The 15188-nt window shown below is 40.4% G+C and overlaps 4 protein-coding genes across 4 annotated transcripts in view; 1 reads left to right on the top strand and 3 right to left on the bottom strand.

The window, feature by feature from the left end:
- The window catches only part of LOC144663475 (rRNA 2'-O-methyltransferase fibrillarin-like), a 74224-nt gene that overhangs the window by 36821 nt on the left and 22215 nt on the right, over positions 1–15188 (bottom strand). The gene's annotated exons all lie outside the window — the stretch shown is intronic.
- On the bottom strand, positions 2072–7790 carry LOC144663530 (uncharacterized). Its single transcript, XM_078524501.1, has 4 exons — positions 7599–7790; positions 5488–6134; positions 4654–4848; positions 2072–3078 (listed from the first exon to the last, which is right to left on the bottom strand). Exons 1-4 carry the CDS (start codon positions 7661–7663, stop codon positions 2966–2968), a joined length of 1020 nt encoding a protein of 339 aa, XP_078380627.1. The 5' UTR covers positions 7664–7790; the 3' UTR covers positions 2072–2965.
- Positions 9443–12235, top strand: LOC144662900 (uncharacterized). Its single transcript, XM_078523833.1, has one exon. It carries the CDS (start codon positions 9535–9537, stop codon positions 11869–11871), a length of 2337 nt encoding a protein of 778 aa, XP_078379959.1. The 5' UTR covers positions 9443–9534; the 3' UTR covers positions 11872–12235.
- LOC144664107 (uncharacterized) overlaps positions 13283–15188 on the bottom strand; it is a 3782-nt gene continuing 1876 nt past the window's right edge. Inside the window, exon 2 of the mRNA XM_078525235.1 lies at positions 13283–15182. Coding sequence (XP_078381361.1) covers positions 14017–15182 — 1166 coding nt within the window. The 3' untranslated portion in view covers positions 13283–14016. The remainder of the gene's footprint in view (positions 15183–15188) is intronic.

Below are 15188 nucleotides of genomic sequence, written 5' to 3' on the forward strand. Positions count from 1 at the left end.
ACAAGTGATATGTAATTTAAAATATCTTTTGTTTGTATGGCGTTGTCATGCCAGCCGTAAAGGATATCGCGTTCTGAAAGAGTAATTGTATTTTGTTGTTTTTCGGACCACCACTTTTGAAATGCAGTCCAGAAATTAGAAATTTTAGGACATCGGTAGAGTAGGTGAGGCAATGTTTGCGGCTGCGTTTTACATAAATGACAAGTTTCAGAGTCGCATAAATTCATACGAAAAAGCGAATACCTGGTAGGAAGTATATTATGGATGATTTTATATTGAAAGATTTGAAGCTTTGTTTCGATCGTAATTGCAAAAGGGAAGTTGTAAACATTTTTTAGGCTTTCTAGGGAGAAACCATACCGTAGAAGTCTTTGTTCAGCAGTTGGAGGTTGGAAGTAATGATCCATAATAGCTGCATAAACAGAACGGGTGTTAATAATATTGCGTAAAGGGGATTCTTGCGACGCATTTTCGTTTTCAAATTGGTATTTTGCTGCTTTGATTTCGCATCTCCAGCTTGGTGGAATTGCGTTTATTAGACCATAATAAGTTGTGAACGGGATTTTCAGCTGAAAAGTTTGTTGAAATGTGGTATGCGATAAGAAACCAAAATCATCATCAAGCAAGTCACTAATAAAGGTAATGCCGCTTTGGTGCCATTGTTTTAAATAGATCATGTGTTTGTTTATTAAGATGTTTTTATTATTCCATATAATTTCATTTTGCCGTTTAATATTGTCTTCTGAGATAATATGTTTGTTTTCCTGCCAATGCTTTAGTATCACTTGGTAAAAGGGTGGTGCATTGTTTAGATCAAGTTGCCTTGAATTGTATCTGCAGTTTAATAGGAAAGAAAGGCCGCCATGTTGCCTAAAGAAATGTTCAATGAGAATTTTCCAGGAGGAGGAAGAGTTTGGTGTATTCTGTTAATCCATGAGATTTTTAGAGCGGTTTCCATTACCTTAAAGTCAATCATTTTTAGGCCGCCTTTGTTTTTTTGTCCTATGACTGTAGTTTTCTTTATTTTGGGAGGTTTACCTTCCCAAATAAAATTAAAAATCATGTTGTTGATCGTGTCAGGCAAGTCCTTTGGTAAACTGAGGTTAGAGCTGTTGAAAATTAATTTGGATAAGGCTAGAGTTTTAACGATATTTATTCTGCCAATTAAAGTCAGTTTCCTATTTTTCCAAATATTCAAAAAAAAAAAAAAAAAAAAAAAAAAAAAAAAAAAACTTTTTCCATACTTCGCAACTTTTCGTCGAAGTTAAGCTTATCCGCTTTTGTGGTGTCGTAGGAAAAGAAGACGCCTAAAGCGCAGATCGGGTCGACGGGCCATTTGAAATTGAAAGGTGTATCACATCTATTTTTCCATTTGCCGAGCCACATAGCTTCGGTTTTGGTGGAATTGACTTCTAGGCCGGAGACAACCTTAAAAAAAAAAGATATTGCAAAAAGAAAAACGCCATTCTTCTTTACTTTGAAAAGCCTTTAAAATAAACAGCAATTATTTTTTACTTCATTAAGGCTCTACTCCTTCCAGTCCCCCACGACAGCCCTAAGTTCGACCCCAGGGGGAAGGCAGCTGGGCACAGGACTCCAGGGCTTTTATATTTGAGATTGTGATTTGGGACCCAGGGGTTTCAGGTTTTTTAGGGAACAAGGGAACATGCCCATTAACCTTTTGGGAACATGGGAACAAAAAGAAAATGAAACTAGGAACACAGGGACAAAAGCACATAATTTTTAGGGAACATAGCCTGCGAATACAGTCGCCTCTCATTCGCATTTCAGGCTATAGGGAACAGGGAGCACCAAAATTAAAGAAATACTTTAAGGGAACAAAATTTTTGTGCCCTCTTTAATGAGAAATGAATGTCCCCTGAGGAATAGACGCAAAGTGCCTATCAATTTTTTAAGCTTGCAGCAGAAAAAATACAAGATATATGGAAGAGAAAAAATAAGGGAAATGTGGACTTTAATTATTAAAGTTTACCGGTATATCTTGATTAAGACAGGAAATTTCAAACCAAGAAAAGACAGATGATATCGCAGTAAAAACTTCACAAATATCTTACAAATGATCTTTATGTCTAGTAACTAAACTTATTATATCGTTACAACAAACATAGCTCCTCATTATAAGAACATTTTGGGAGGTACCATATTTTCTCAATTTAATGCCCAGGGGGGTACTTGAAGTATACATGACGGGGGAGTCCGACGGAGCTTCATATTGCAAACCCAAAAAAATATACGAACCTGAAATTTTAGACCAAAAAAATACCAAATAAATGAGACATAGAGAAAACAGAAGAGGTAAACAAGATTACAAATATACATTGTATTGTCTTCTTAACATTCCACTGACCGCAACGAAAACCCGAAACGAAAAGTTCGCTTGGAGACCCAAAAAATAAGCGTATTTTTTTAAGACCTAAAAAAATATGTGACAGTCAAAAATGATGTGATTGAATAAAATGTTTTTTTTTTTATAAATACTGGGCTCAAATAATGCAGGAATCAAATAAACACTGGGAGTGTTTAATCCCAGGGGTGTACTCAGGATTTCAAGTGAGAGGAATAATCGAATGGGGGCAAAAATCAAGACCCAAAAAATCCCAGGGGTTTCAAACAAAAAGCCCCAAAAATCCCTGGAGCAAAAATTAACCACAAGAAAATCCCATGCCAAATTTCTAACTGTTAAATTTCCAGAAAGGGGCGATGATATTCCCCAATTATGCAGCCAAGGTTCTACCACTTATCTTTAGATTATTTTTCATACCCCAAAATACTTGCCAAATTTTCCTACCCCAAAAAAATCCCAGAATCGTAAATCCCCTAAAAAATCCTTCGATCATCCCTGTCACTTGAAATCCTGAGTCCCCCCCCCCACCCCCTGGGCATTTAATCAAGAAAATATGGTAATAATGCTTGTCGAGTTTTTAAGGGTACTTCATTGGTTTCATTATCTATATCCCAAGCGCTTCTTTTCTTTTGCCTTTTTCTTAACAGCGTCTATACTGCGGTCTTTCCACGTGCTTTTCCTTAGTTTGATTGGTCGATTCCCAATATATTTACCTAAAAAAGAGAAAAAATTGTACTAGTTTTAATATGATACATACTGTAAACAATATATTTTTTGTGGTTTAAATTTACATTTGGTTCAAAATTTTTCAAACCAGTTTGATTTTGATATCCCTTTGTTTCAGACTATGATAATGAAATTGAGACAATGAGAAAATAAATCAAATCAGCGGTTTGAAAAATTTTAATCCAAAGATAAATTTAATCCACAACATATCTAATGAGGAAGTTTTTCTGCATTTGGAACATTTAATGGAGGCAGGAATAGTGCAGCGGTGAAAGATTGTTCTCGAACTTTCACAGAAACCCTCAAAGCTTTATTTCTTAGCCAACTGTTCATTTTTCAGACAATCTTTCACCCTCTGGCATTATTCTCCAATCATATAACCACAACAGGTTGTACTCATTTTGCTCGTGATTTGTATACTAGTAAGTGGAGTTTGATAATATTTAATTATTCTATTAATATCAATTTTACAAGAAAAATAAGAGATAGTGGTTTTTCGTGTCTTCATTACCACAACTTTAAAGCTTTTATGGTTAGTTAAGCTCAGAACCTGTAGTACTGTAATGCGGTCTGTACTATCAACCTTGCATAATCCTAATAAACTTGTTGTTTTAGCAGTAAATGGCTCATGGTAAGATGTAGCCCACTATCACTTAACGCCTGAATCTTTCTTCACAACATTGTTGCATATAGTAAAAATTATGGCCTTTATTCAAGGTTGTAGGCTGGATTTTGCATGGGTGGGTACAAGTGCTGGAGGCATGAGCATCTAGCGGGGTCGGTGGTATTCTCCCCCAGGAAATTTTGAAATTATTACAGTCAAACCCGAATGTTCTTTTGATCAATGTTGGGGTGCAATGTTCCAATTTCAATATTGAACTTGCAACTTTCAATTTAAATCTGCTCGAGCAAAGTTGCCAAGTTCCGGTTTTCATTTTGCCGTATAAAATGAGGTTGTACCACCTTTGTTGCAAAGAAACAGAAAATAATTGCCCCTTATTCGACTGTTCATCAATAGAATGCGAGAAATAAGCTACTGGCTTAGTTTACATTCCTAAGTTAGGAATTACGCTTCAAAATTACAAATGTAAGCCATAACTTGCGGAGCAAATTTGAATTTTTAAGGGCAATTCCAAGTTTGGCGATTTCAACTTAGCCTGTCGCTAATTTATCGTAGTCTGTTGACAAGCAGTCGACCATAAGACAATTATTTCATCCTTCTTTGAGACAGAGATGGAATTATTATGTTTCCTACGGGAAAAAAGAAAACTGGAACTTGGCAACTTGCTCTGGCAAATTTGAAATGAAAGTTGCAAGTTGCGACGAGCAAAAGTTCTGTCAATCAATATATTTGGAACATTGTGCCGCAACATTGCAAAGTTCCCATCAAAAGAACATCCGGTTTGACTGTAAGTCCATATTCCCTGCATTTTTAGAGTCGTTTAACCCTCACTGCCAGATTAGGCGAATCCTTGTGGCACGTCGAGAGGGAGGTGCAGATGCAGCCATCGCACCCCCCTGCCTATGGCCCTGTTATTACACTTCACAAAAACATTTCTTACCATTCATTTCTCTCATGGCTTTGACAAAGTCATTTGGATCTTTAAAACTAAGAAATCCGTATCCTTTGCTCTTGTTTGTCTTTTTGTCACGAACAACTTTAGCCTTTAGTAAAGATGGATACTTTGCAAATGTTCTAGTCAGAATCTCGTCAGTCACTTCATTGCCCAGATCACCACAAAACACTCTAAAGTCATCTAAAATGAAAAGAGAAGTTAGAAACTTAAGTCACATATAGTTGTTCTATATATCTATATGCTGCGGTTCAAATTTATCTTTGGTTTAAAATTATTATAATGAATATGAAACAATGAAAAATAAAAATCAAACTGGTTTAAAAACATTTTTAAACCCTTTGGGCCAAAAATTGAAACACGGTTAAGATAACATTTTTAACAAAAGAAAATGGTGATCTTAACTGGATTTAAGGAGCTCAAAATAGTTTTCAGTACTTTCCAGCTCTTATACTTTGATAAGTTAGTGCCACAAACATTTCTCAGTTATCACTACTAAAATGGTTTTAAACAAATGCCCAATCATTGATAAGCAAATTGTGGTTCTTTTCTTGATAGTCACTAGTAACCATAGCAATGTCAGCAGCTGTTAAAAACACCTTTAATCTATGCTTTATGTGCTTTTAACTCAAAAAAGAGTCCGGCGACCCCCATTTTTTACTATTGAATAATGATAGGCGTGTTAATTTGCAAAGTTAAAAAAAATTCTTAGGAGCGGATTCAGAGCCACCTTAAATTTGTGACAATTTAAGGTTGCTCTGAAACTTTTCTGGAGAAATTTTGTATTTGTATTCTTGTGGTGTCAGAAGTGAGTAAACTAACCTTGTTCCCATTCTGCTAATGAATTATCTTCCCAGACTGTATTGCCTGCAACTCTCAAGAACTTCTTTTCTTTACTTTTCTTTTTATCTTTTGTCTCGGCAGTCCCAGGCTGTGAATATGTTGATTCCCACTCTCTCTGCTCCTCAGGAGTCATCATTGGCAGGCCTGTGGCACCTACAGTCCCTGCCACAGGCACCCCAGGTAATGCCACAGGCATGGGCACAGGAACCATGGGTACACCAACTGGACCCATAACAGGGACAGCTCCTGGATTGGGGACCATGTGGGGAACCATGGGAGGCATCCCATGTGGTAATCGCATTGTAGGTGGCATTGGAGGCCGAGGTAACGGATTTGGTGGAGCTTGCACAGGATGCTGGATTGGGCCCTGCATATGAGCAGGAGGAGGAACTCGATTAAAAGCACCTTGAACAATTGGAGGTCGCAAATTGGCAGGCTGTAATAATGGACATGGATGAACACCTTGAGGTCTTGGGGCAAAATGATGATTGTCAGATCGAACGTCTTGAGCAGGTTTAGTCTCTGGTATAACGACAGCATTTTGGATTGCTTTTGAAGCCATATGAAATGTATTGGTAGCAATGACTGGTCTTGAGATGGGATGTTCAGCTATTTCTTGTTCAAACCTGAAAGGTAATATTGATATGTTAGGACAGGTTTTATGTTTCTCCACTCATCTGCTATGCTCACACCAGTACAACCAATTTCTATTCAGGCCTGCATGGAAAATATGATCCATACATGTATGTGGATACGTAACTTGACGTAATATAAAGTGTTGATGATTACTTGCTTTGAAAGAGATAAGTTCAAAACGTACAGAAAGCAGGGTGCAAAGAAGTTATTTTTTCTAGCTTGCGAGTCAGTTTTTCAAACCCAAAAAAATTCTCATAAGCACAATGCTTATGATCCTCTAACCGACGAGATATTTCAAGAATTATCAAATACTACTTCAATTCACCATACTTTTCTTTGTTTTGGTTCGAAGCTGAAGCCTCACTCGCCTCGCTTTCGTGTACTCGACCCAAACTCTTCCGCGTGTTTCGCCATTTATAAATAAGGTGTATGATCTGTGCATTTCTTTGGGAAAGGATTGGTAAAGAGTACATTGGCCCAGCGGTTTTTGCTGTGAAAATTCAGGTTCGCCCTTTGTAAACACTGTCATCTGGTAAGTTTTCAGGCACTTATTTCGATCAAAATACAAAAATAATTCACGATAAAAGAAAACAGTAGCTTGATCAGTATGACGTGTTATTTTAAACTGGATGCAGGTTTTCTAGAACTGCCACCGGCCATGTGCCTATGGAGTGACTACGGAAGTTGTATCATTTTCAAATTGTCACGAGTGAAGTTTGCATTGATCGTTTCACAAACATTCTTTCTTCGCTCTCAGATGCATTCTCGCCAAATTGTGCTTTATGCTAAAGACGACTTACCGGTATTTCAACATGTGATTTTTGTGAATGATTTTGTATGCTGAAATTATTTTAGCTAGGATACATTCCACTGAAAATTTCTGTGCAAAATGTGTTTACGGGGTTGTCATGACAAAAAAAATCCATTTTCGGAGTCTTTGTTTCTTGGGAGCAAAGTAGCCCTGTGACCTGAGATCAATGTGCAATTTTGGATTTTCCCAAAGAAATGCATCCTAACTTCTTTGCACACTAAAAAGGCAAACCAAATGGGTAACAATTCAATACTATAATGCTGGTCAGAAGTACTAAGGACACTTTACAAAATACACCCATTGAGGTATTTCATACTTCCCATTATTATATTGGCAACGTTATTAAAGAAAGAATTGTTCAACACATTTTTCTAATCCCCCACAAATTAAAGGGAATCATCCCTAGCTATGTGGTTTTGACACACAATAAAGTTTTTCATTCATTCAATCTTCCTTGACCCAGAAAACAATGTTGAAATAGTTGGACGAAAAAAGGTTACCACTGCTCGTATTAGACGAACGTTAGTCAACGAAAAGTTGAAGTGTCCCAAGACTTTTGCCCAGTACTGTAGATTTAAGCTTATGTTTGACAGAAGGATGGCTTAATTTGAAAGGAAAACAGCGAACTGTTTATATACACTACCGTGACATCTCTGCTTCCAATTCATTTCGGCGGCTTTGATCCTCGTTTTCTGCTCCGTCTGCCATCTTTAAACGTTCCACAAATGGTATTTCACGACAGATAATCCAGGTTTTTACAAACTATATTTTCACAATTTTTCAACAACACGTTGATTTTTCGTCGAACATTGTAACCAGGCAATCTTGATTTGCCTCATGTAAGATACAGTGATGTGTCTTGGACCCCCGAGCTCTTTTATCGCCACTTTTTCGTGGCCAGGCAAGGACTCAGGGGCTAGGACATAAGTTTCTTTGCCTTAAGAATCCTTTTTCTCGTTATTATCATCATTATTATCAACTAGTAATACGTGACTCGCAGGGCCTCGCGAAGCTCTGGGTTGGGGAGGCGGGGTGGGAGGGGGGGGGGTGGTGTTATAAATAAGGAGTGGATTATTAATTGAAGTTGAACATTGTACATATTCAATTTTTCAAAGTAGGCAGGAAGATATATTTGTTAAAAATTAGTAACGGGCATGGCCGCGACACCCTCGTTCCCAGGGTCTACTCCGCTTTGAAGATGGCGGCTCTTTCAGGTTCGTAAAGAGGTATAAAGCGTTGGGAAGCGCAGGCTATTTTCAAAATCATCGACAAATTACTGGATAGTCGCATTTTGGACATTTATTTGAGGGCATTAAAAAAAGGAAGAACGAACGGCAGGAGGATTCGAACCCTCCGCCCGCGCGCCCCTGATGGCGATGAAAGGTTTATAGCCTGAATAGGCGTTGAGGGAGTATTATGTGGAAATCAGTGTTATTTTAATCCGAAAAGAAAAACGGTAAAAATGAAAGGCTCAGGATTCGAACCCACCAAAAAAAATAGGGGAAAAAAAAAAAAAAAAAAAAAAACACCCTAGCCGGATTCGAACCCACGCCCTCAGTCCCGAAGATCTGATTTCAAGTTCGACGCCTTACCATTAGGCCATCAGCGCGCGGCGGCCGTGTGACGTCATTTCCGCCACACACCAAGCTCACAAATAAATAAATATATATGACCGTAAACTCCACACGAGATTTCATCCCGCCTGAGCCCTTTGAGGGACAAAATTATACACCCCGCTACGCTCGGCCTTCGGCCTCGCTTCGCGAGGAATTATTTTCCCAAGAACTGGCCCATAAACATCAGGGGTCAGTTGTTCAACGGGTGGATAACGCTATCTGCTGGATAAATCGCTATCCAGTCGATAGCGTAGTATGTTTTGTTAACATCTATCCACTGGATAGCAAATTTATTCAGCGAATACAGTTATCCACCCTTGGAACAACTGGGCCCAGAATGCAGGAGCCCAAATGGGTTCCTGCGAAAAGACAGGATATATATTTTCCTGGAAACTGGGGAGGTTGCGGTCACTCCCCGGGGGTCACTCTAGCTAAGACTGACTACTAAGAACTTGTACAAAAAAGATAGGCCAAATAAAAGAATAACAGATTAATCATAGCCTACATTCGAAAATTATGAGTCAGTGAAACATGGACTGAAATTTTTTAGAGTTAAGGTTGGAAAGTGGTATTTCCGCCAACGTGACTTGACGTAATAGCAAGCTCGCCCACGCTGACTTGTCATGTACTTTATAAAGAACACCGTCACGTTTTCATTTTCCTTGTATAAATGTTCAAATTATTTTATTTTATTTTATTCGATTTCTTTTTACTAAATTCTACACTTTAAATTCACTCATGAAATAAATTCAAACGTCTCTAGGTCCAGTTTTACCGTTCATTTGATATTAAACCAAGAAAATAAAGCCCATTGTGTGACACCCAAAGCGACTTCCGTTAATATAAAACTTGTCGAGGCGCTAGCCCATGCTGAATTGCATAATCTAACCAAAATTCTCAGCAATCGCTTTTACTATCCAATTTGAAGAGCTTTATTCATACATAGACAGCGCGCTATGCAAGATGACCTCTCGTTATTTCTTTTCACTATGTCACCTGGCGTTTATTTTAACAGCAATCGGGTCGAGCTTATCCCAAAAGAAAATGTGTTCCAAAATATTCTTCAAGAACATCGATGAAAGCGTCAATCCTTGGGTTCAAGTTGAAGGCGTCTACGATCTATTCTCACAGAACGATGGATTCCCCGTCTACCTCGACAAGCATTCGAGTCTATTCTTCTACTACAAGGATGTCAGCACGCAAGGAACGAAGTTTTTAGTTTTTGGACACAAAATCACGGAGATTTTTGGCCTTGTTGGACGTCTGCCGGACGACTTTGATCCGAAAGCATGGCTGTCATCTGGGACGCTTAACAAGAAAGATTTATTTGGAGATGTGATCAAGGAATGGTTATACTACTCTCCTCTCGAGAATACATTCAAAGCCGTCCGAGGCCCACCTTATATCAAAGCCATTTGTGTCGATGATGAGTATTTTCGATGTGATTCGGACAAAGTTTACTTGAATGACACTATCACCGGAAGCGGAGCCGCAGTTCTGAATGATCCTCGATTAGACTATTTCGCAAGGGTTCCACGTGTTTATCAATCGATACGAGCCGTATTCAAGCACAACCGACAAAACTGGTATTTATACTATCGTGATGGCCATTGGAGGATAGGGACCAGTTATTCTGACTCATCTGTCGATATCCTTCGTGTGCAAGACTTCGCACTGAGACCGGAGTACATCACAAGTTACTGGGAAAATTGGACTGGAACGGGATGGACTACGGAAAGTGGATTGAGAATCAAATGTCGAGGATTCGCTAATGGCGAAAACGAGTGTGGTGGCAGTGCGACTTGTAATGACTATGGCACATGTGTTTACACTTCAGAGAATGAGACAGTTTGTCTTTGTCAAGACTCTGCGTACGGGTCACACTGTGAAAACAGAGCCGGGTGTTCTGATCCGGGGATCCCGGCTTCTTCAGTCAGCGTCGTCAACACTGGAAAAAGTCCCGGAGACATTGCAACCTCGTTTTGCTTGGCAGGATACAGATCTTCCCCTGTGGAATTTTACATTTGCGAGCAAAATAGTGGAAGCAAGTCCTGGTTGCTTGAATCAGAGGCAACATGTCGTGTTCCAGAGCCAATTACAACTGAACCGCCACCTATCACCCCTGGTCCTGGTCCTCAACCATTCCCCACGGGAAACCAAGTTCCCGTCGGTGACGAAGCCGTGGATCACTCAGAATTGTTCATGATATTTGTCATCGCTTTCTTCGCCTGTCACATTATCTGCCCAGTTTTCATATGGCTTGGTATAGTGATAGCTAAAATTGTCCGCAGTTGTAGGGGCACCCAAGCCGGAACTCCTGAGCGTTTCAAGGCTGTTGGCGATGCAGGAGAAGGACGTTACATGCTGATGGTGCGAGCCTTTTCTGCCTTCTTAAACTTCGCATTCTGGGTGTGGCTGTGCGCAGTCTGTGTCTGTGTGTCCAGAGACGACGGAAGTTCCCGCTCATTTCTCTTTTACTGGGCTGTTGCAATGTGCGGTGTCTGCGCAGTTTTTGTCATCATCGAAGGGTTCTTTTCCCGCGAAAGAGCAGCGTTGCATAACTTGGTCTCTTGGGAATACATCAGATCCCTGCAGATGTCTCCGCCGGCGATTGAGATGGTGATAGAACGATATGACTGGAAACATTACCGTCAAGCCGTGTACCGTACGAATCCTGCCACAGGGCGGGACGAGTACCAAGGAACAACAGACGAATGGAAAAAAGTAGGCAAGAAGACCGTGCGCCAACCATTCATTTACTCATCATGGACAGATGAGTCCAACCTTGAGATCAATAGTGACGGAAGTCTTGTCCGACTTTTGATTCACATTGATGTCACGCTTGAAGGAGAGGCTGTACCGTCATTTGAAGCTCAAAAATTGGCCTTGATTGAGAAAACGAGTCACTTGAATCGCTGCTACGATTTTTCTCGTGAGGACAGTGTAGCCCACCATCAGCCGTACGTTGTCTTGTGCCCTGATAAAAATGCGGTGCCCTTTTGGATAAACGAATGGTTCTTTTGGTATGCCACCATCCTCCAATTGTCCTGGCCCTACAGATGGCTCTTCATCTCTCGTACAAGCTCCGCCGAATACACTCTGAAGAAGAAGGTCTTCTGCAATCCTGTAAGCTACACCACGCAGACCGGATTTCAACAGGTTAATCCAGATATTGCGAGTGGTCCTGGTCAAATTGGACTCCCACAAGTTCCCGGTATGCCGAGCGGTCAGGGCGATGACGATGCAAGCAAACCTTTGATCAGCGGTCAACAGAACAGCAAAAATTATATGGCAGTTTAAGTTAACGCGCCTGTGCGCAAAAGTAAACTGAATTGACATCCAGGGTAGGAATATATACATGTAATGCCGAGATGTTACTAGAGTAAGGCAGAATCGCTGGCTAATGGACGCCAACTTTTCAATTTTCTCACAAATACAGAAGTGTCGCAGAGCAAGTTTACTTAGCAACTCAAACGTTTTTTTAAGTTTCATGGCGTTGTTTTGTGCTTGTAAGAATATCCTTAAGAGACATTAAGATTCGGTTAAGACATGAATAACTGCAAGTATTAAATATTAAGAAAAAAAACAAAGAAAAAAACCAAGGAAAGGAAAAAAATGAAATGAATCAATGAAATGAGTGAATAAAACGAGTGAAAGAAATAAACGAACGTTTTTTTTGGATCAAGCGCATAGTACTGAACAGAACGGGATCATCTCTAATTCCCCTCAAGATCACCCTCATTCTCGTCACAAGACTGGGTCACCTGCCCCCTTTAGCCGGCGGGGCTTTTGCACGAGAGAAAGGAGGCTCTGAGGACACATAATTTGATTGGCTAGATTTTAGTCGAGGGAATTTTAAATCTAGCCAATCAAATCGATCATTTTAAAAATCCCCTTGTTGTAAACTACTTTAACTGGACGCGCGGGGAGGGGGGGGGGGAGAGTGGGGGTGGGGATGGGCCACGGTAACCCCTCGCGCGTGTTTTGTTTAGGGGCGCTCCTATCTTATTTTTGCCTACAGAGCAAGAGGCCTTGTTTTCTGGTCGAGTGGTCGACGAAACAACTTTTCAAAAACGAGTAGCTCTTCCCAGACCCATAGCTACTTGTTGCAAAATTGCGTTGACTGGTGACTAAAAGAATCGATGGCTCTAATGCATTCTCATCCTCAGAGCCCACGATCCTTTTGGTCGGCACAGGCCAGAAGGATCGTGGAATCTGGGGACGAGAATGGCTCTGGTATGGCTTTATCTCTTCTATTGTGCTTGATACGCATCCCAGGGGGGGATACTCCGGGATCAAAGTGACGGGGATGATCAAATGAAGGCAAAACTCAGGACCCAAAAAAATCCCTAAGTCTCCCGACATTACCCAAAAAAAATCTCTAGACCAAAAAAAAACGCCACAAAAAAATCCCTAGTCAAATTACCCCTAAATTGCCAAGGCCGCACCAAGGCACTTTAGTTTGATTTTAATACCCCAAAAAATCCCCTATTTAAATCAAGCCACCCAAAAAAATACCTGCCAAATTCTCCTACCCAAAAAAATCCCGGAATCGAACATTTCGACCCCCAAAAAACCCTTCGCACATCCCCGTCACTTGGATCCCGGAGTACCCCCCCCCCCCTTGGGATACGCATGCAAAGCCAAGCAAAAAAGTAAATGAACAAAATAAAATGGATCCGTCATACCACGACAATTTTTGTAAAAAAAATTGAACTATAAAACCTTTAATCCACACGCATCTTAGATCGATAACAAAAACCAAGCAAACTTGAAACAGAATACTGCAATTTCTCTCTTTCGTAACTGATGTTGCTGCTTTTCTAGTTATATGTTATTATTATGTTTAATTGTATTCTTAGCGTAGTTGTTATAAACATTTAGAATCGCAAACATCATTAACACACAGAAGTTTACCGGGCGATAACCATCATGCTACTTATACGCTAAAATCAATAAGTCTACAATTGTAAATAAAAAACTTCCGATAACTGACTTTTCGTTGTATTTTCATATTACATATAAGGCACAAGACGCAAATCAAAGGCACTGTTACTAAATAGAAAATGTTATTTGGGAATTCACGCTAAAGAAGTTTTGCGCGACTACCTACAAACATCACACCCAAAAAAATCACACTCTAGCTATGGTTATCATTTAAGACAAAAGATGTCACGTTAATAAACTTGAAATTGGGCCCTGAATACCCCTACCAATCTCCCAACAATATCGCAAAATCTTGAGAGAAAAATAAATAATTAACTAATCAACAATGGAAAAGGGTAAAATAGTCAAGGCAAGGAAACAGCTTTCTCATTGCCACATTTCTCGTTGCTTGGCTGGGAACTGTAGCTCTCTTATGCTTCTAATGATGGCAGAGGCACACTTGGTACATGTTCGGCTATATGAGGAGAGAATTGAGCCCAGCATATGTACTGAGTGGTGTCATTGTGCACTGCTGTCTGGGGCTGGTTCATTTATCCCTGCAACATACGATGGAATAGGAGCATTCGGGTGGGGTACCTCTAGACAAGGAGCCAACGGGATTCCGGCATTTAGATTACAGGCTGGGAGAGGTTGATCATCTTGTCTGAGGTATGGTGGGTTGTCTATTCCTGGATCAGATATAGCCGATACTTGGTTACCAGGACACGTGTTGCCGGGGCCTCTAGATTCCACAACAGACGATGCAGTACCAGCTAGGGCTGCATTTGGATCCACCTCCCTTGGCAATGTTGTATTCTTGTACAGCATTTTCTTCAAGACGTAGTGGCTCTTATCTGTTTTGGCTCTGAGTAGCCAGCGGTATGGCCAAGTCATCTGCAACAAGGTGGCGATCCAGAAGAACAGAGGCCGAATCCAAAACGGCTTCACGCTTAAGTTTGCGTACGCAGAGATCCTCTTCTTCAAACCGGGAACGTCTTTGGTCGACGAGTACTCAGTGAAGACATCTCGATGTTGATTTCTTTGAACCATTTCTGCTACTTTTCTGTCATAAGCATTCACCGTTTGCTGGTCGCCGAAGATGACACTCGAGTCCATCTCGAACCTAGTTACAGCTTTCTTACGGACTGCAAGCATCTCTTTCTTGGAAACATCGACCCATGAATCGAAAGAGAACACGTCTCGTTCCACAAATGTCACTATTTTCCTTCTGCTGTTGATGCACAAAGTCCTATTTCCACTGGCGTCTTTGCAGGGCAGACATCGCGTGCCTGTTTCATAATGGTAGCATTCCACAACCATGTTAACTTTCGGTGGGATACCGCGCATTCTTTGTATGTACTCTGAAGCCGTTTCGTTTTCTATGATGTTTTTGAGGTAATCCAGCTCGTCACAGAAGAAGCTCTCTAACAGGACGATCGCAGGAGAAAGACAAATCATCACAATAGCGATGATTTTCAACATGTAAAACACTTTACCATACATAGTGCAGTGAGACACTTCGCAACCAACAAGGTAGATAAGCCACAGGTAGAATGAGAGATACATGTGCATGGAAACAATCCGGAATAAAACACGCACACTTCGAGATCTGTTGAAACCTTGTTTTTTCGTTTCGTGAACACTTTGGTTTTCGTGATCGCCTTGCTCGACCTCTTCCTCTGGACCTACTG

Source organism: Oculina patagonica, chromosome 8, assembly GCF_052425735.1.
Source record: "Oculina patagonica isolate OP01 chromosome 8, crgOcupat, whole genome shotgun sequence".
Lineage (NCBI taxonomy): Eukaryota > Metazoa > Cnidaria > Anthozoa > Scleractinia > Oculinidae > Oculina > Oculina patagonica.

Excerpts from the sequence above, each read along its gene's own strand:
- LOC144663530 (XM_078524501.1), bottom strand. The coding sequence starts at position 7,663 with ATGGCAGACGGAGCAGAAAACGAGGATCAAAGCCGCCGAAATGAATTG. Across the intron at positions 4,849-5,487 it reads ATTAGCAGAATGGGAACAAG|ATGACTTTAGAGTGTTTTGT; the intron begins GTTAGTTTACTC and ends TTTTCATTTTAG. Across the intron at positions 3,079-4,653 it reads AGCCATGAGAGAAATGAATG|GTAAATATATTGGGAATCGA; the intron begins GTAAGAAATGTT and ends TCTCTTTTTTAG.
- LOC144662900 (XM_078523833.1), top strand. The coding sequence starts at position 9,535 with ATGACCTCTCGTTATTTCTTTTCACTATGTCACCTGGCGTTTATTTTA.